A 20,118-nucleotide genomic window follows, 5' to 3' on the forward strand; every position below is an offset into this window, starting at 1 on the left:
ACGGAGCATCTATCAATCAATTGAAGAGCTCCAACTGTTTTGAGCAAGCGTCATTTAACCTGCATCTTCCTAAAATCCCTCCTTTAACTGATCACCAAACTGGCTTGTAAGGGTAGTAAATCTTGTCATGCCAGCCAAATATGTTTCAAACGTTGTTAGTTCTGTCCTGTCTGGGATTTTAAAGTAATTACAGAGGGTGAAAATATCAAATGAAAAAAAACAACAATAACTGAATAATAGTCCAAATCTTGTGTAACACCACAAACCCTTCAGAACAGCTTGAATGAGTGATTGAACTAAAGTGGACACCACAGTTTTTCCCCAATACTCCACATGCCATCAATGAGTGGGCCCTTATAGACTCCACATTACGATTTACAGTATGATCTGGTAATAAGTCATAATGTGATTTGGTTTCATATATACAAATGACTGACTGTCTACTTGTTTTATCAGTTAGATGCTTTTGTCAGTCTGTCTATCAGCCCCAGTATCCTGTTATTTTGTTATTGCCTTATTGATTGTTTCCCATACTCTGACACAACTAAAGATGCCTCAGGTTTGATTGGAGGTGTGACGCATGCAGTCAAAATAAAGTTATGATTTGATGACAAATTTATAACCTCGAGCAAAAATAAACCCTAATAAAAGAAAAAAGAAAAAGACTTTTGAACAATTTAAATGCATTTGGCAAATGTCAACTTTAGATTTGAAACACCGAGTATAGGAACTTCTGTTAGTCCTGACCTGGGACAATACGATGACTTTGTTCTACCTGTGCTTGGCCCTCATGACCTGCATGGAACAAGACTTAAGAGGTTCAACAAGCCATCCCTTCACTTCTTATTAACATTCCTTTTAGCACTTGGCCTGTTGTTGTTGTTTTTTTTAAGTGTATGAGTCTATCATGAATAGCCTGTTTTTATTCATGGGATTTGATTAAGTGTTATAGATTCCTGCTTTTGAGGATGCATTGATAATCATTTCGCTTCAAAGAGGGCGCCTCTCCCCTTCTGTACTTCGGCTTCATGACGCTCCGGGCAATCATGTGATCCGAGCCTGCTTCAGTCCAGATCCGTCAAGCCACAGCAAGGAGGAAACAGGAAAGATAGTAAGCTTAGCTTCGAAGTAAAATACCAACGTTCCTCCATCTTATAAGTGGAAAGACTTTTGATTCATATCGTGTGTATTGATTAATTTGTTTTTGCCTTAATGTTTACTCACGTTACATTAAATTAACATGTTAAAATGTACGCTTTTTGAGAAGTCAAGCCTTTTAAGCTGTCAATTGTATTCTGACATGAGTTAAAGGCTTTATATAATGTTTGGATGTTCTAAAGCTGTTTTTTTTTCTGTAACTTAAGTTAGAATCAGTAATATTGTATATGTCTCCCGGGAAAATTATGGCATTAATTTCCCTAAATATTATTGTTATATCTATATGGTATTGGTGCACAGCACTATTAAATATCTGTTTACCATTCTATAATTGATTTGATTTATTAATGATAAATAATGTATCTATAGCTTACATACACAACTAAAAAAAATAATTATTGTGTTGAATCCTTTCCAAAGACTCAGTGTGCAAGTTAAGCATCTTTACTTCAGTTATAATTTGTATAAATGACAGGGTTGGGGTACGTTGAGAATGTAATTGAATATTTTCACTCTACTTTTGACTTAAACTACATTACATTAAATTGGTGTGATGGATATGTAACTCTTCAGATGAAGACATTACAGAGTAAACAATGACACAAATACATTCTGGCAAAGATTAAACAGTGAAAAACAAATTGAGAATCAATGCATCTAATGTATTTTTAATGAAACCATGTATATATTAAATGCAAAAAAATCCCCCACTGAATTACTCTAGCTTCTTGTGTGTTTTATTATTTAATGGTTGTAGTCTACTATTTCCCTCTTATCTTGTCCATTATGTGTCTCCTGTGATAGTTATCAACAAGTCACATTTGAGTGTTTTAGAATGTTGCATAATTTGAGTTATTGTTTAATTATCAATATATTATTTATCTTATCAACATTATGTCATAAAGTAACACCTATACAGTAGTATAGTTACACTGTCCTCTTTGTTTGAACACCGTTGAAACCCTGTTTCAGGTTTATGATAGGAAATAAAAAAGCAAGCTTGATCCCTTTCAAGAAATCCTTGACTTGAGTTACAAGACCTAGCCTGAAAGAGTTTTGAGTTTCATAGAGAAAATAGTTGGTGTAAGCTGGTGGTCCTCTACTGGCCGAGCCTCAAGACCTACAACTAACTCCTTGACCCATATTTAGATATTTTTCAACCAATCTGATTTATTTAATGAAAAATGAGCAGTATGGATCTCAGACAGTACAAGATATATGACAGAAATAAAATAAATGATAATAATAAAAATAATACTTTTTATTTATGGCCGCCTTTCAAAAAAAAACCACGGACACCTTACAAGCAGGGTTAAAAATAAACTGTATAAAACATAATAAAAATTACAAATTTAAAAGGAGATAATTAACAGCTTTACATTAGAAAAAAAACATAAACAGTAAACATAAACAGTAGTTTGGACAGTGTTTATACAGATTCATGAGAAACTAAAAAGAGTTATGTGACCCATTTTAAGTTCCCGACCCACGTTTTGAGAACCCCTTAATGTCCACGCTCGCGACGTGGTAGTGGGGGAGCACTGGGGGCTTTATTGTGAAAGTCCCTTCCGGAAGTGAAAAGTTCTTGTCTTCGGGGAGCTTGACCAACCCTTCTTCGTTCCCTGGGTTCCGTGAGAGCCGTTTTGCCCCACCCCACCTCTTCAACGCTATCTATCTCAATGTGCAATCCTGAGAGAAAAGGGGGCAAAAATAATTCAGTGTAACACCGCAAAGAAAACGACTCTCATCCCCTCCGCCGGTCCGCGGTCATAAACAAAGGTGTCGCCGTAGGATGAGTGATTGAAAACACCGCGGTATGTTCATGTATCATGCACATGTAACCATACTCTACCACACGGATTCAAAGGGAATACAAAAAGCTGAGGGACTTGACAGCGGGCTGTAACCTTTACCTGCGCCAAACGGTGGGGAAATAACGGAGGAATTTCCACCAATATCACCTGGATATCGCTTTACATTCAAGGACATCCAGCTGCACAAACACCGCCTTCAATCTTCCCCGATGTGAGGAGAAATACAAATAAACGTAACAGAGAGAAAAAGGGGACGGAGAAGGGGCCTTTTTTTGAGTCTGGTCAACCCTTCCGAAAAAAAAGAGCAAGCTCCAGCATCTGTTGACGGGGGAGAGGAAATCAATTTGACATCGGCTGAAAAGAGGATATTATCGATATTAACGACGACATCCCCTCCTTGCCTAAAAAAAAAAACGGTGTCCTATAATGTGACCGATTTGTGAAAGAAGAAGAAAAAAAAATCCCCGGTGTAGCCTGATGATTCACATGCCGTCATTTTAAGAGGAAATATTTATTTTTTATTTTTTTTTCTCCGTTCTGATTTGCTCTGGTTCATGGTGGAAGGATCGCTAACACCCACATCAAATTAATTAACATAACATATCTGCTTTAAAGGTGTTTAAAAGAAGAAAAAGGAATGAACATAGGCTTTGTTGTGAGTGGAAATGAATTGAAAGGCAGTGTGAGATATCTGCTGAAGATGGGCTCCGGAGGAGACATTTGTTAAGAAAAGAAAATATAAGGTTTTTTTTTTTTTTTTAAACAGCGCTTGTTTTAAGATTTGAAGGAAACTGGACCCCCCCCCCTCTCCCCCCACCCCCCCGACGTTGCATTCACGTACATTGCAAGGCTGGAAATCTCACAACGACTCTCATATCAATGTTGATGACTTCATTGCGGATTTACAGTGAAAAACACAAGAACCAAGCCTCTGAGAGGGTGGCATCGTTTTCTCTGCTTCTTGTTGATAAATTGCCAGTAAATAGCCACATCCATCTTTACATACGTTCCCAAAGCCTGGTGGAGCCTGACATTTTTCCTTTACAACTACTTCATCTGCATCTGGCAACATAAATGTCACCCATTTTGAGCCAGGTGTTCCTCTGCTGGGCCAGTTTAGGAATTTTGGATTGATTGGTTTTTGTCTTATCAACACCCTCCTTCCTCCCTCCCTCCTTTACAACCAGCCACCAAACATCCACCCACCCACCTACCCTCGCCTGCCTGCCTGCCTGCCTGCCTCCCCCCCTTGAACCTATCACTGGGTTTTTTGGGGTAAAAGATGGGCTGTCTTGGCAATAGTAAGACTGAAGACCAACGAAATGAAGAGAAGGCCCAGAGGGAAGCCAACAAAAAGATAGAGAAGCAGCTCCAAAAAGACAAACAGATATACCGGGCCACTCACCGGCTACTACTATTAGGTAGGTTTTCTTAAATCCATCCTTGGCATGTGTGTGTTTCACCAAATTAGACCTGAACATCACATCTGTGCTTGTTGCACCAACTAAAAAAAAAAAAAAAAGTGTGTATTTTCATCTATTTCTACTCTTGTGAAAGCTGTTATTTCATGAAAGGGATCTTTCACCCCATAAAACAAGCATGTATGATGTCACAATGCAACAGGGTGTATCCTACAGTGTTTTTAAACAGGCCTGCCTCCTGCACTCATGGGTCATTATGGAGCATTACTACAGAACATGTGAGAGACGCTGGACGGACACAGGGACACCATTTGTGTGAAGGCAGCTTGCAGAGGACTGGGAGGCTGTAAACTGGAGCTTTATTTTATTTTATTTTTTTTATTTTTTTTGCACACTGTTTCTTTTCACACGTGTGTTTGTGAAGTTCTATTGTTTATTCATTCTGATTAAGTCATTTCTGACTCTATCACCCAGGGCCTCCGTGTCACGTTACGGTCTGAACCTCAAGGCCAGAGCTCGTATCCTGCTAAGCCTCTTGGAGTACAGAGAGCAAATTAGGATTACTATTAGGATTACTAGCTAGCTTCCCATGAATCACTGTCCCGTTCATTCTAATCTGAAATGGATCCCAGATTTGAACACTTGCACTCAGGCGCTGAAAAGCAGGCTTGTAGTGTGGCACCTCATGTCCATGTTGTGGCCTGATTGCTTCCATTAACAGTTGGCTTTTATGTATTTAATGCTTCAGTAATATTAGGATATAATCAGGCTGTTATACTTCTTTTTAAGGATAATTGCTTCAACTTGAAGAAGAAACCATAACACATTACTGTAAGATGAGAAAAAGAGGTGGACCTTTTTTTATTGGTTGAGGTGCTAAAATTCAAAGACATCTTAACTGTGACTCAGACATTAGCTTTTCCATTTTTTTTTTTTTATCATGACGACTACTTCGTCAAATCCTAACGGTGCATACTATTTTATGAGATGATCATGTTACAATTTTCTGAACAATACAGTCGGTAGCTGACTGATTTTGTATTGCCTTCTGAAGTCTTGTAGAGTAGAAAAATCATGTAGTAAGAATTGAACACCAGTAAACCTTCAAGTGTTTTAACATTACTCTAGAAGTGAAACTCCTCAGAGTTAATTTTGCTGCTTCCCACCTCTGAGAAGAAGAAGTCAGATAGCTGAAGACTCATCTGGAGCTTTGAACAGCAGTGTTATAGTGTAAGCTCTTCAGGTAACATGATGCACTTTGTTCCAACGAGGAGCTTCAGTGACAGTGCAGATTCATAAAGCCACCAAAGTTACCTCAACTGGCCTGATCTTCCTCCAAGACCACTTAGATCCCCCAAGTAGATCCAGTATCCAATGAGAGACTCAAGACCATCCTCCACTTTATTTCAGTGATATATGTTGGTACCATTCGAAGGAGTTCTTTTAAAACGTCCACTCATCATCGTCTGACTTACTTTGTCTCCTCTTTCTCCTCTCAGGGGCCGGTGAATCCGGGAAGAGCACGATAGTCAAACAGATGCGAATACTGCACGTAAATGGCTTCAACGCAGAGTAAGTGTTCGCTTCCTCCATGCTTTATTCTGTAACTGTGATATTAATGACACACACACACACACACACACACACACACACACACACACACACACACACACACACACACACACACACACCTTAACCTCTACAACTGTACTTCAGCGTTCAGATTAAGATTTAAACAACATGTAGGACTGGGTGTTGCTGACAGGAGAGGACATGAAGACATTTGTTGACCAAATACTTGAACGACATTATGAAGTTTCTGCGTGTGTGTGTGTGTGTGTGTGTGTTGTTGTTGACAGCTTCTGGTGCATTCACTAGATACAAATGGCAGGAGTGACCTTAAGTGGCTCTCATGCAGGTAGATGGCTGTCGGTCCATTTCACTCGGCGACAATGACAGATGAGTTATTTAGGAGTTTATCGATAACGTCGTGGAAAATGATCGACAGTTTAATGATTTGAAACGAGCAACAAGAAACAGCAGAGATCTAAAAAGATATAAACACGAAGAATAATTCAGTTAATAATAAGACAGGAAGGAAGATGTCATTTGCAAGGAAAGGGCGAAAACAAATGAACGTTCTTGTTGCGTTTGGGCAGGAATGACTTCCTTAATGTGTGAGTAAAGAAAGCGGTTCATCCGAACTGCTGCGCGGCTTATTCATCTAACCTAAGCTCGTAGAGTGCATCACATTAGAGCTGCAACAACCAGTAAATGAGTCAATGGATTGAGAATGGAATTTGCAACTCATAGTTATTCCTCCAGCAAAGATGTTCAATTTTCTCTGGTTTCACTTTCTCAAATGTCAGAATTTTTCCATTTTTAGAGTGTTTACATCGCGCTTCATCAAGGGATTTCACGGTGAATTATGATTCCCTGGTTTTGAAGTCTTCCTCTGACAAAATGAGATGCTTGACGAACATTGGATCTGTTTTTTCTCCCTCCCTCTCTCGTTTCCGACTTCATACAGGCTAAATCATCCAATCCATCAATCCAGAATATAATGAACAGATTATTCACCAATGGTTGGTAGTAGCAGCTCTAAATCAATATAACTCTTATAAGCTCATTGGATAGTTTGCATTTTGTACATTTAGTTGTCTTGATACGACAACAAAAGAAAATATACGCATCCTTTCCTTGTTGTTAAATGTCGTTTCTTATATCTCAACGCGTTAAGGCCTGATTGATATTTTGAGGCAGATATTTAGTAGAGAAAAAAAATCAAATCGATGCTTGTGATATATGTTTTTTTTTCTATCTATGTTGGATCTGTAGAGAAAGATATAGATGAACATTTATGGTCTTGATCCCTCAAATGCAGTTTTCAGACACAAAAGATTTCTAGTGAAGACAAGATGGTCACTCAACTGGAAAGAAACTGCATCCCCATCCTTTGACGCTCTGGAGGATGATAATGACTCTGCTGGTGAAAGAGAACTGCTCGTGTAATACAATCATACTCAGATGAAACGCTAGATGACTGGTGAATGAATCAAGTAATATCTGTAGCGGCATAAATCATTTATAAAATTAGCAGATACTGATAGTCTCTGGATGTGCTCATATATCGGCCGATATTATTGGCTGGCTGATTATTCGGTCGGGCTCTACAATGTATTTAGCAGGAAAAGTTGAATTTTCCTTTTTTTTTGTAACATGAGATTGATGTGTAAATATCCAGATTTTTTAAAGGAAACATTGGATGAATTTCTAGTCCTATGGGGATCTGAAATGATGGGCTACTGTTAAAAGATTGTGTCATTGTGAAATAAAATTGTCCAAAATGGTTTGAAGAAAATACAGTCGTGCAGATTTTGTAGTAAATAATTCAAGCCAAATTGACACAAGAGGAAAGCGTTTATCTGTTTCAGGTTTTTCATGGAAACATTGCCCCGGGTGTTTTCAAACCACCCCGTCTTATGAATGTTATAAAATACAATCCTAAATTGATGCAATAGAAACTAAAGTCACATTTTTCTATTCTTAATCATGGGTTTCCTAGAAAAGGGATACCGGGGTAGGAGCAGCATCATGTGCTTATTTTTGGGTCAGGTCAAACAGATGCTCCTCGCACACACTGACGCTCTGGTGTCAGAACAAACCGCCGGTCGGCCGCCGCTTCCAAGTCTTGTTTAGATCCTAGAGCTTGTTTGTCCCTTTGGTACTGGAGGGTCTCGTCTCGCGGGGTCTCCAGGGCAGTGCCTGTCAGTGCAGGGGGCTGGAAGGGGGACAGAGTAGTGTCGGAGCAGGAGAAGACAAGGCAGGAATGGTTGATAGTAATGGTAGGTTGACTGTGACTGGTGAAAGTAATGGGGTTTTCATTTCTCTTGGTCCAGATGTGGGAATTGTAGTCTATTTGTACATAAATACTCTTGCTAAAATGTCTAAAAGTCAGAAAACATTTCTATTAATGACCATCATAGTTATCAGTAGCAATATATGAAATTGTCAGATGTCTTGTTTTGTCTGACTAGAAGCCCCTGATCCCATGATATACATTTTAACTGTAGTGAATAAACTACAAAATGAACTGCACTGAAAACAAGCAGATTCATCTGTTCATATTAGGGCTGCTTGAATTTTAAAAAGTCTTCATTCTTCATCCACATTTTGTTGACTATTAAGCATTTCTAATCATTTTATAAAAGTAGTCATTTTATCCAAACATGGTCTATATTGAGGTATTAAGTGACTAATACTGAAAAAGTCCACATTTTTGCTTTAATAACCCCTAAAACTCTAACCTGAACAGGAAAGGATTTTTTTTGTTTGGGATATATGAATACCATTTAAAGGCTGTTGGTCTACAAAACAAAATAAGTTACAAAGATTTTGATAGAGTCGGGTCTACATTTACGTCACATTTTCCTGCCATCACGGTCATTGTGTTTCAGGCTTCATCCTGCTGTTCATTCAGGTTGCGCTACTGCCATGACTCTTGCTAATGATTAATCCCGATACAGGGATCATTATTCATTATACAGTCAATGAATATGATGCTGTATGCAAACAATATACTTCAAGCTTTTTGAATGTACTCTATGGAAAACTTTTACAGCATGAAGAGTTTATTTAATGCGATATCAACAATCTCAGGGTGATCTACATTTGCATCTGACATCATGAATCACAGCATAGCTTTTTTTTTGTCAATGGGGGATATAATAAAAAGAAAATTTTAGCATGTAAATTTTTATTAAAACAACTAGACAGGATCAGAAAGTATTACCAGAACTAAACTAAACCAGAACTGTCTGAATATATTCTTACACACAGTGTTTTAATGACCCTCTGCTGCTTGAATGTCAGCAGAACATGCAGCACGGTGCTCTCAAACTTTAAACACGCGGCTTCTCCAAGTATTGTTCTGGTATACAAAGGTATTTAGCATGGGCCATTCAGAATAACAATCACACCTTGAAGCAAATGATTGTGTAAGCAAGGAGCTCTCAGGTTGATTCATTTGGAGGAGTTTGAGTATCAAATCTGACATTTCAGTTTTTCAAACTTTGGAGAGAATTTCACACTTTGGCAGGCGGTCCATGTCGCTGAAAGAGCTGTGTGACGTGAACACTTTGACCACCAGTATCAGAGACTCCCTCTGAATGAATACGCTGGGTGCCCTGCTGATATCCTCTTTGTCTTTAAGAAGAAAAAAAAAAAAAGAAGGCCAATATAGAGGACTTCAGTGTGCTCGCTAAATCTTATGGAAAGTTTTGAGATTTAAGTCCATAAACACAAGATGCTGTTTTCTGTTTTTCAATTTGCATGGCACAGTAACGTTTAATAACTTATGGTTTCACCTATCACACAAGGTTAAGCCATACAAACATGTCACACAGCAAACATTTTGTTTTAAGTAATTTACTTTTAATGGTACATAAATTGATCTTAGGCTGAATGGATATAAAGTTGTTAGCATATTAACAGCTATTAACGTTGAACAAAATTGACGTGTCGTGTTCACTGTTCGTATTAATGTTTAATGTTTAATGTTAAACATTTTTGTACTCTATGCTTTCTTGTGAATAAACTAACACAAACCCTTTCTTTGCTCTTGACAGGGAGAAGAAACAGAAAATCCACGACATCAAAAACAACATTAAAGAAGCTATAGAGGTTAGCCATCTGTCTTTAAACCCAGCTTTGGACATAAACGTTTGACAGTATACTTCTTTAGTACTCTTTGGAAAGTGGTGTTTGGAGATGGGCTTATTTTTAGTGTTTGACAAAAAGCGAAAGCAAAACAGTATCATCCCCACCATGACATCTTTTTGCCTGTCAGACTCAACGATACAGTGTCTTAGAGTCACCGTCCAAACCGTTATCAATGATCCCTGACGTTATGCAACACAAGAACGTTGCTTAGCGTACGGCAGCAGTTTCCTTGAATGTCTTTTGAATTGGTAAAATGTTGCGAAATTAACTCCAGGTGCCACTTTTCCTTTTAAGAGTGAATGTGTGCCATATTTAAGTGACGCTCTCTTTGCCCAGTTTCTATAAGGAAGCTGTAAGAACAATGTAACGCTCCGTCGATGCTTGTTGATGTTTTCTTCTTTTCTCCCCGTGCAGACGATCGTGTCGGCGATGACGCTGCTCACACCGCCGTGCAAGTTAGCTTCTCCTGCCAACCAATGCCGGATCGATTATGTCCTCAACCAAGCAAACCAGAAGGACTTTGACTTTCCTTCAGTAAGTTTTCCCCTCGCTCCCCTCTTCTGAATCTCAGACTCTTTGACTAGTTGTGCTCTTATGAACCAGTTACTCAGTTCCCAGTTTGACATCTGGCAGGGCAAGTCATGATACGATACAGTATGTGATGTATGTGTTCTCGGATACGCATGTCACAGAGGATCACATGTAGCCTGCTGCATCCTTCAGCTCTCCTGTCTCGGCGTGCTGGACGTGACTCCGGGTTCTCACACGGCAGCCTGGTGTGTGTTTGCTCAGTGACTCAGTAATTAGCAGGTGTCCTTCCGCTTGGGAGCCTGTGAATTGAATGAGTCTCTCACCTGAGAGATCTACACCGCCTGTTAGCGCTGATTGTCTGTAATAACCCTAAATGTGTCTGAAGGGAGCTGTCCTCCAGAAACACACAGACTCTCTGGGGGGTTCCTACCTGAGCTGCGGTCTGATCCCACCGGCCTGTTGGAGACTCAGTACATGGACCACACACTGTACTGTATTTATCTATTAACTGAAGTCTTCACAGAGTATTTTTGGACTTTCAAGCTAATTACAAAGAATGGTTTATTTTAAAGATAGCTTGTCTGACATAGTTTGAGTTTGCTAGCCGGAGTGCTTGTAATGGCTGTTACGTGACGTGTTGAGTAGCACTTCATCAGCTAATTTCGAAGTGTTCACGTCGAGGAAGAAGAACAGTACGTCTTCCCGTTTTTTTCTTACTGCTTGCTAGCTTCAGTGTTTATACTGGTCGTTTCCAATGACCACTGGGTGTAAAAAGACGTCTCCTCATATCGTCTCCTTTTACATAACGGCACATTTATTGTACGGGCCGCTCTGGAGCTGAGCCTGTCCTGAGGCTGTGGGTCTGTAGACGTCCACCGAACACCTGCAGGGTCTCGATCGGAGGGAGAGGTCAGCTCTCACTCTGACGTCTCACTCTGAGTTTTGTCCTTTCTGCGTCGGTTGTTGAGCATAAGTGTGGCGTTAATTCTCTCTGAATCTCCACGGCATTAACTGTTGTTTCAAAGAAATCGTGGCAGAAGCATCAGAAGAAGAAGAAAAAGAAGAGAAAAAAAATGGATGGCTTAGTTCATGTGGATTCTTCTCGTTGAATCAAGCTCATGGTTGTTCGGGGAGGAGAATACAGTAGAAAAGTATCTGAAGCTCGGCCTCTCCTCCTCCTCTGCTGCTCCCCCCTGCCTGCCCTCAGGCCCTACTGGAAACCAGTCAGACTGGTTGACTCTGCCTTTAGCAGAGGAGGAAGAGTAAGAGAGAGACAATGAGCACACAGCCTCTATCAACCCTCCTTTAGTTTTTTTCATATTGTTTGGATAAAATACTAACTCCCCTGAAATGTATTAATAAATGGACTACGCAAGTTATACACTTGTCACTAAGGCTTTAAACTCCTTGCAAAGTAAACACTGCCAACTGTCTTCAGCCTCTGTGCTCCCAGCATGCAACAGTACAGAGACAAGCCATTGTCGTCAGGTTGGTTGAGTCGGTTTTATTGACTATAAATATCTCAATCAAAAATTTGCCTCAGAGCGCTTTAAACTCTGACAACAGAAAAACACATGACTAAATATAAGCGCCACACATCGTTTTGGAATGCCGGCTAATTATGTACAACTTAATGCTGACGATGAATCCACGGGAGTCACACGTCCTGAAACAAAGACGAGAAAATATGAGGAGTCGTTTCTCGCCCACGGCTTCACCCGCACATTGCAGGTTCATAAAGAGATGCCTACACTCCTTTTTTTGCAGCATCTGACCTGTGTGAGGTTTGTCTGCAGTCGCCTCAATCAACACAAACTACAGATTAAAGCTGGACTCTGAAAATGAACAAAGAGTGACAAGAGTCCTGAGTTAAAGACCTGTCGCATAAAACCAGCCCACACCAGTCATCTCAACTATTGCAGGAATGGAAACGCAAATCGTGGAAGAAGTTCACATTTTGATTTTCAGGGAGTTCATCTTGAGAGAGTCAGGTGTAAGGCTCCTTGGAGAAAAGGTGAGGACGCCTAAAAGATGTTGTGGAAAGGCTGAACCTAACTTCAAGACAGCGTCATATCTCAAAAATGATAAATGACAGTAAAAAAAAATCCGTGCTATCTATTCTCCACAGTTGATACTCTATTGGATACTTCTAGGCCAACTGCTGAGAATTTCCTCTCTTTTAATACACGTAATGAGTTGGCCAGTTGCTTCACAGAAATAATCTCCTCCAGAAGAAATAGCGCTTTAAAATCCTGATCGGTAACAGCACCTTATCAGGCTCCTTGCATCAGCCCACATGTGTCAGTTTTTCACCTGTTTACACTTCGGACCTTGAGGAGGTCATCAAACAACTAAGATCATCTCCCTGTCCTCTTGACCCTATTCCTATCAAACTGTTTAAATGCGTCTCCCACTGCCTGTGACACGACTAGTAAAGGCTTCTCTCCACTCTGGTGTTTTCCCCAACTCTCTAAAACTATGCTAACTACTGCTATTGGTAGCCCCTTCCTTAAAAAACTAAAACACTTGATCCATCAGTCATAACTAACTATAGACCCATCTCCAACCTTTCTGTTATCAGTACAATTTCAGAAAAGGTTGTCCACAAGCAGTCGCGTAACCGTTCACAGTGTGTATGATGTGCACCAATCAGGTTTACAGAGCAAACGGCACTGAAACTGTTCTTCTTAAAGTAGTTAATGACCGAAAAATCAACAGTGGTTCAAATTAACTCTCCGTTTTAAGTATTGTTAGATCTCACTTCAGCCTTTGATACAGTTGACCATAAAATTCTGCTTAACAAACTGGAAAATAGCGTTGGCCTTTCAGGACCTGTTCTTCAGTGGTTCTCCTCCTACTAAAGCCCCGTTTCCACCGAGCAGTTCAGTTCGGTTCGTCTCTGTTTCCATATAAAGCCGAGAAAGATCCTCAAATTACCGAACTGTACCGCCCTACTTTTTGGCACCCTTCTGTTGGGGTGCCAAGTATATCGATTTAAAAGGTAGAGCGAAACACTGCAGTCTGTTGATTGGTCGAAAGAATCGTCACTTTCTGTGCGAGAGCGGCAAACACAACCCCGCCGTGTTTGAATACCCTGTCGATTGTTTTTTTTTCCGTCTGTATTTCTCCTCGCGGCACACAGCCTTCTCTGAATCAACTCCCGAAACCAAATAATAAAAAAATCAAATGTAGTCCAAAAGAAACCCGTTGTTTGTCTTTGGAGGACTGCGTGCCACTTGTGTCTGCACTCAGGTCACAGTCGGTCCTATTCTTAAATGTTAACTGAGCGGCACAACCACAGCAAAAGGCATCATCGAGTAGCTTTCTTCTTCTGTCAAACATTGTGAATTACGTCCGTGGCCATGAATAAACTTTATGATAGAAAACATGACCTCTTTCATTATAGAAAAAAAAATGTAAAAAAAAAATGTAAACAGGACGACCTCTGTGACCTTCTAAAACGTGAACACCAAATGCTCTTTAACTGAGGATTTCACCTGGTGTTTTTTTTGATGAACATGAATGATGAATTTGTGATGACAAGGAAATGTTTTCACAAACGCAGTAGATTTTATTTTCTCATTGGTCTGCAACTTAACTAAAATCTAAACAAGACCCCCTGTCAAATGGTCTCAACCACATCCAAACTTCTATTTCTTCTTTTGAAAAACCTGCTCAGTCTTTCCTCTCGAAGGGGAAGCGTCTTAACGTGGACAATGTTCTCCCTTTGCTCATAATGGCTTATTTGTGCTTGATGGTTGTGTATGAGACCGACTGAAGATCGTACGGAGGAGATAGGCCCCTGCGTAGTGACAGCCAGGCCTTGTGTCAGTACAAAGCTGTCCGTTTCTGCACGAACTCTGTGAACTGTTCTGTTTCCGGCCTCATCTGCTGCTCTCTGAGCCGGCCATTAAACTACCAACTACAGAGAAGGAAGACTCCCTGCCTCTTCATCATCGGTCAAAATTAGACGAGAAGTCTGGTTTTAAACATGCTTAAATGACTATTCATTAGTGTGTTTGTGATTTTGATGATGTGCTTTTGCTTTATATCCTCTCTGGAAAAGCTTACCATGTTATTTTCAGGGAAGATTTTTTTTTTTAAACCAAAACAAATGCTCTCCTCAGACACGCCTCCTTCACCCCCCAGCTCCCTCCCCTCCTAACCCTGTTAGCCCTTTCACTAACAGGGTTCTTTAAGACAGAGAACGCAGCAGCTGCTAAAAAACAACCGGCAGAAAGTTTCTGCCATCAGTTTTAAGTTCTGACTTCTTAATTATTATTCGATTGTTACACGTTTTTTTAGGCTAAATAAAGTCTTTACTTCGGTTTGGAAAGTCTGTTCGTTCTCCTTCAGTTGTTCTGTTAGTCGTTTATTATGCCCAAAGACACAACTGCCCTGAGTGGGCGGGGCCGTCTGTGTTCCTCCCACCTGGTGGCAGGGCGAACAATTGGACAGGGAGGGGCTCACTCGAAGAACGTACGGAAACAAGTTGGTGCCTCTTTGTGACTCATAAAAAAGCTGAAAGAAGCACCGTGTGTGAACACAGAGCTGAGAACGATAAATCCAGAGGCGGTTTGACTTCACTCATTACTCCACAATAAGTTTAAATCAGGTATATCTAATGTTGTCTTCTACACTTTAAAACCTAAGGTTGACTTATTTTTTTAGGCAGTCGTGTTGGATGATAAGTCAATATTTCTTGGAAAAATTCTTGTTTTACTCTACACTTTCACTTTTCCTGTAGCTCTATTTGGACGATCATATCTTTACTTCACAGAACCGTAAACAGGAGTGTGACTCGCAGTTATTTCCAGTGCAGGCATGTTGTTAATCCAGACCCCTCTTTCTCTTTCCAGGAGTTTTACGACCATTCAAAGATCCTCTGGCAGGACGACGGTGTGCGGGCCTGCTGGGAACGGTCCAACGAATATCAACTCATCGACTGCGCACAGTAGTAAGAATTTATTTCCCTTTTATCCATAGAATGGGGTGAATTGAAACCTGACACATTGCACACTGTCGGATGTTTGGGTGTTTTGGAGTGTGGTTAATGTGGTTCAAAGATGAGAAGCTTAGGAGGTGCTGCTGTACCTGCGATGACTTTGTGCGTCGGTTCTTAACTGTACTTATTGATAGCTGGTAGGTAGGAAGATGTTATTATGACCTGACCTTACAAAATCTGTTTCTGTTTTACTCTCTCGCAATAAGAACGAGATGTTTTAAAAAAAAATCAAGACTTTGATTGAACCAACTACAGTTTTATCCTTCTCAGTCTCTTCTCACTTTGCTGTTTGTGACTCATTGGACCTTCATCCCTTCCTTTACTGCTGATGTGAAACTTCGTGATCACTTGAATGTTTGATGAGATTAAAGAGTCAAAAAACAAAAATCTCAGACCTGCGTTTAATAGTGAACGTAAGAGCGGCCAATGTGTGCCGTAATCAACGCTAAAGGCAGTCCAACAAAATATTGGAGTGACTTTGTCCAGGCAGTGTGAGTGGACAATGAACAGACTTTGTACTTTAGTCTCCCCTTAGTGTTAAATATCAAACTATATCGAATGTGTTAAAGTGTATAAAGTCATCGTTCTTCTTTGTGATTGAGCTGTGAGTATGTTATGATTACTTACCTGTTTAACGTGTTGTTGGACAGTCTGCTTCAGTCAGGTCTGTAAATGTACTTGCTGTAAATTCTGAAGTGAATTCAGTGGTTTCCTTCTCTCTAACAAAATGAACAAGGAAAAAAATCACTGCTTCGAAATATTCAGTTTGATCTTTTAAAGTCCCAAACAAATTGTTCAAATGCAGGTTGAAAATGTCTCAGGCACTATTGATAGGCATCTCAAACTTCATTTAGCTTCAAATGAAAAACATCTGGAAACCCCTTTAATCCTCACAAATATATTTCATTTATTGTCAATTCATTTGATATGAATGTAGAAAATAACAGGAGACCAGGAGTTGCTGTCTGTCCATGTCACTCACATTCATGACCAGGTGTTCCGCTGTGTCCTCTTTAGTTTCTGCCTGTTTGTGGAAGTCAGCAAGAACCGAAAAACTGTGAGAACAAGAAATGCAGTTGTAAAATGTTACAAGCTAACGGAGAGGCAGAACCTCTCCCCTCCTCCCCTCCTCCTCTCCTTCTCTCCTCCTCCACTCATCCTCTCATCCTCTCCTCTCCTCTCCTCTCCTCCTCCCCTCCTCCTCTCCTTCTCCACTCATCCTCTCCTCTCCTCCTCTCCTCCTCCCCTCCTCCTCTCCTCCTCCTCTCCTCCTCCAGTCACCCTCTCCTCTCCTCTCCTCCTCCCCTCCTCCTCTCCTTCTCCACTCATCCTCTCCTCTCCTCCTCTCCTCCTCCCCTCCTCCTCTCCTCCTCCTCTCCTCCTCCAGTCACCCTCTCCTCTCCTCTCCTCCTCCCCTCCTCCTCTCCTTCTCCACTCATCCTCTCCTCTCCTCCTCTACTCCTCCACTCATTCTCTCCTCCTCCACTCATCCTCTCCTCTCCTCCTCCACTCATCCTCTCCTTCTCTCCTCCTCCTCTCCTCCTCCACTCATCCTTCTCCTCCACTCATTCTCTCCTCCTCTCCTCCTCCACTCATACCTCCTCTCATCCTCACCTCCTCTCCTCCCCCACTCATCCTCTCCTTCTCTCCTCCTTCCCTCTCTCTCTCTCTCTCTCTCTCTCTCTCTCTCTCACACACACACACACACCCAGCAGCTCCAGTGTTATGGATCAGATGCTGGGCTGGGTGGCCAGACCGGAAGTGCTCCCCTCCCCCCATCTATGTGCTTATGTAAACGGAGAAGCAGAGAAAGAGAGAGGGGAGAGTTATTTTTAACCCAGGCGGGCTGCAGAAGGAGAAAGAATGAGCGAGTGTGTTAGCAGAGAGACAACTTCAGCATTATTGATGAAGGTTGTTCGCATTCAATGAAAATGTCAGGGCTGGATCAGCATGGGAAAAGTCGGAGGGCCACCCCACACATCCACGCCTCTCCCTTTTCGTAAAACACCAATTATATCATCGGACTCGTGTGGTGATAAAAATTATAAAAGAGAAGAAGAAGTCTGACGGGGCGGCGATTTGTTGCCGTCTCTTTGTGACATAGAGGAAGTCATTGGAGCTTCCGTCGCTGTGTTTCTGCTCTGTCACGTTTCTCGATGGTGTGATTTTTCTTGTTTGCTCATTTGTCAAGACTTCCTCGCTCCCTGTATGGTCACACGCTTTGTTTGTGAGGACTGTTTGGTTGATTTGGTTGATAAAGTGTGAGTGTTGACTTTGTTCCTTAACAGGACGGAGGGGAAGGGTTTTGTTGCGTCACAAATCTAAGATATTGACACATATACACCATCTCCTGATTTAAATCACTTTTACTAAAAACGAAATTCTTCACTCCCAGTGAGGACTCGGGGTCGATCGGATGTCGAGGGCAGATATCCGGCATATTTTATTTTCACTGAATTTAATACATTTAAAAGTGGGCTACTTTAACTCCACTGCAGGTGTTCCCCTCTGGGTCTGTTTTCACTCACCTCTCTGTCTCACCTGTTGTCCCGCCCACAACACTATCTGAGTGGCTGGACACCACACGAGTAACAGCCAATCAACGCTTAAGCCTGGGTGCTGCTGAGACGCACAGACGAGGAGAGTCTTCAGCTTCATTCATTCTTAAAAATAAAGTTACACACATTTTGTTTTTGGTTGGTGACTCTGATCACTTCTTTATGTGTCGGAGCGCTGATGATGACAGGATGGAGCCGTTGTCTCTGAAGTCTGACGAAACGTTAAAATGAATTATTTTGTCAGGATCAGATATTCTGCGTGTGAATGCTTGATCAATATTGAAATATTGTTTTTCGTAAAAATGTTTGTATGTTGTGTTGTAAGAAACAAAAGCTAAAACAGATGTTGTATGTTCAGCCCACTAAAGATAGACGAGCAACAATTTGATCGTTTAGCCTTGAAGTCCAAGCGTTTTTTTCATGGCGTAGCAGAGACTTCAAGAAATCTGCCAAATAATGCCTCGTTAAAGTAAAACATGTGGTCGTTGTCATGCATCCATCGTGTTTGTTTCAAGTAGCTACATTTTTATTCCGTTTGATAAAACTCAGTTAGCTGTTTTCCTGGAATGACTGCCAAGCTAAGCTAACAGGCTGCTAGCTTTAGCTACATGCTTACTCATGTGTGGCAGAAATCTGTAAATGCATTAATTTCCCTTTTCCCTTTGTTTCCATTCATCCAAACTCCTTTAACAGTTTATGATCTGTTTTTATATATTTAGTTTTAATTTATTTCTTTTGGTTTTTCTGTTTTTTCCTTATTTTAATCTTTGGACATTCCCAGGCTCCTTAATTTGATCATTCTCCTTGCTCCTTTATATTTTCTGTTGCTCTTTCTCTTTCCTGACTTTAAACATTTTATTTGATTCTACAATTCATTTTATAATTTTTCAATTTTTTTACATCACCCTGTCTAGTTTTTTTATTTATTTATTTTCCGTTGATTTAACATTTCCACCTTGTTCAGTCTCTTTCTTCTTTTAGTTTTCTTCTCTTTTTTGTTGACATTTTTTAGCTTTATTTATATTTAATCCTTTCTCGCACGAAAGATATTTTTCCTCTTTCGTTCATTGAATCTTCACTTCATTATTTTGTTCTTTAGTTCTTTGTTCCTTTTTCTTTTTCATTTTTGCACTTCTTCCTCTCTTTCCCACTTCATTCCCTGCATTTCTTACTCTCTCTTTCTCTCTCTCTCTCTTTGTTCACTCGCTCTTTCTCTCTCTGTTATCTGTTGCTCATTGTTTCTTCTCTCTCTCTCTCTCTCTCTCTCTCTCTCTCTCTCTCTCTCTCACACTCTTTCCCTTCCCTCTCCCTGTCTGTCTCTCCCTCTTTCTGGCCTCTCTCCAGTCGCACAAGATTTGGAGCCGATTGTCTATTTATAGCGCCTGTGGTTCTGTCGCCATGACAACCAAGCTGGAGGCCAGGGCGCCAGGGAGCTATTTTTGGAGCAGCGCTGTAATGTCAGACACAGCCTTCTCTCTCTTTTCTTTCCTCCGCTTTCTCTCCCTCTCTCTCTCTCTCTCTCTCTCTCTCTCTCTCTCTCTCTCTCTCTCTCTCTCTCTCTCTCTCTCTCTCTCTCTCCCTCTCTCTGTCTCTCTCTCTCTCTCGCTCTCGTTCTCTCTCATTGGATGTGAGTGTGTTTGATTAAGATTCGACTGCTGAAGCTCCTTTGTTAGCCCGCATAGTGAAACATGAAAAGAAACAGTGAAACCCTCTAAATCATCCCTTACAAAATTGTTTTCTGTTGTTGTATTTAGATTACATTTATTTTCTCTTCTGTGAAAATGTTGGTTTCAGGATCTCAGGTTGTTTTTTTTGTTTTTTTCTTTCAGCTGTTTTTGCTGTACGTTTTGCACGATTTGCTGTTGACTGTAGTCGTGTATTTCAGCAGGAGGATGTGGAGGTTTTGGGTC

General features: G+C 40.7%; 1 protein-coding gene across 2 annotated transcripts in view; it reads left to right on the top strand.

Annotated features, from left to right (window-relative positions):
• Positions 1 to 20,118, top strand: part of LOC306822232 (guanine nucleotide-binding protein G(s) subunit alpha-like) — a 103,164-nt gene that overhangs the window by 72,960 nt on the left and 10,086 nt on the right. Inside the window, exons 1-6 of one of the 2 annotated variants that reach the window (XM_079341099.1) lie at positions 2,340 to 2,972; positions 4,160 to 4,393; positions 5,893 to 5,965; positions 10,021 to 10,075; positions 10,529 to 10,648; positions 15,505 to 15,602. In XM_079341099.1, the coding sequence (XP_079197225.1) occupies positions 4,255 to 4,393; positions 5,893 to 5,965; positions 10,021 to 10,075; positions 10,529 to 10,648; positions 15,505 to 15,602 (485 nt within the window). In that variant the 5' untranslated portion in view covers positions 2,340 to 2,972; positions 4,160 to 4,254. Of the gene's footprint in view, positions 1 to 2,339; positions 2,973 to 3,598; positions 4,394 to 5,892; positions 5,966 to 10,020; positions 10,076 to 10,528; positions 10,649 to 15,504; positions 15,603 to 20,118 lie in introns of those variants that run through there. The other variant, XM_079341098.1, reaches the window with a different exon arrangement.

The sequence above is a fragment of the Symphodus melops genome (genome assembly GCF_947650265.1).
Source record: "Symphodus melops genome assembly, chromosome: 4".
Taxonomy (NCBI): Eukaryota; Metazoa; Chordata; class Actinopteri; order Labriformes; family Labridae; genus Symphodus; species Symphodus melops.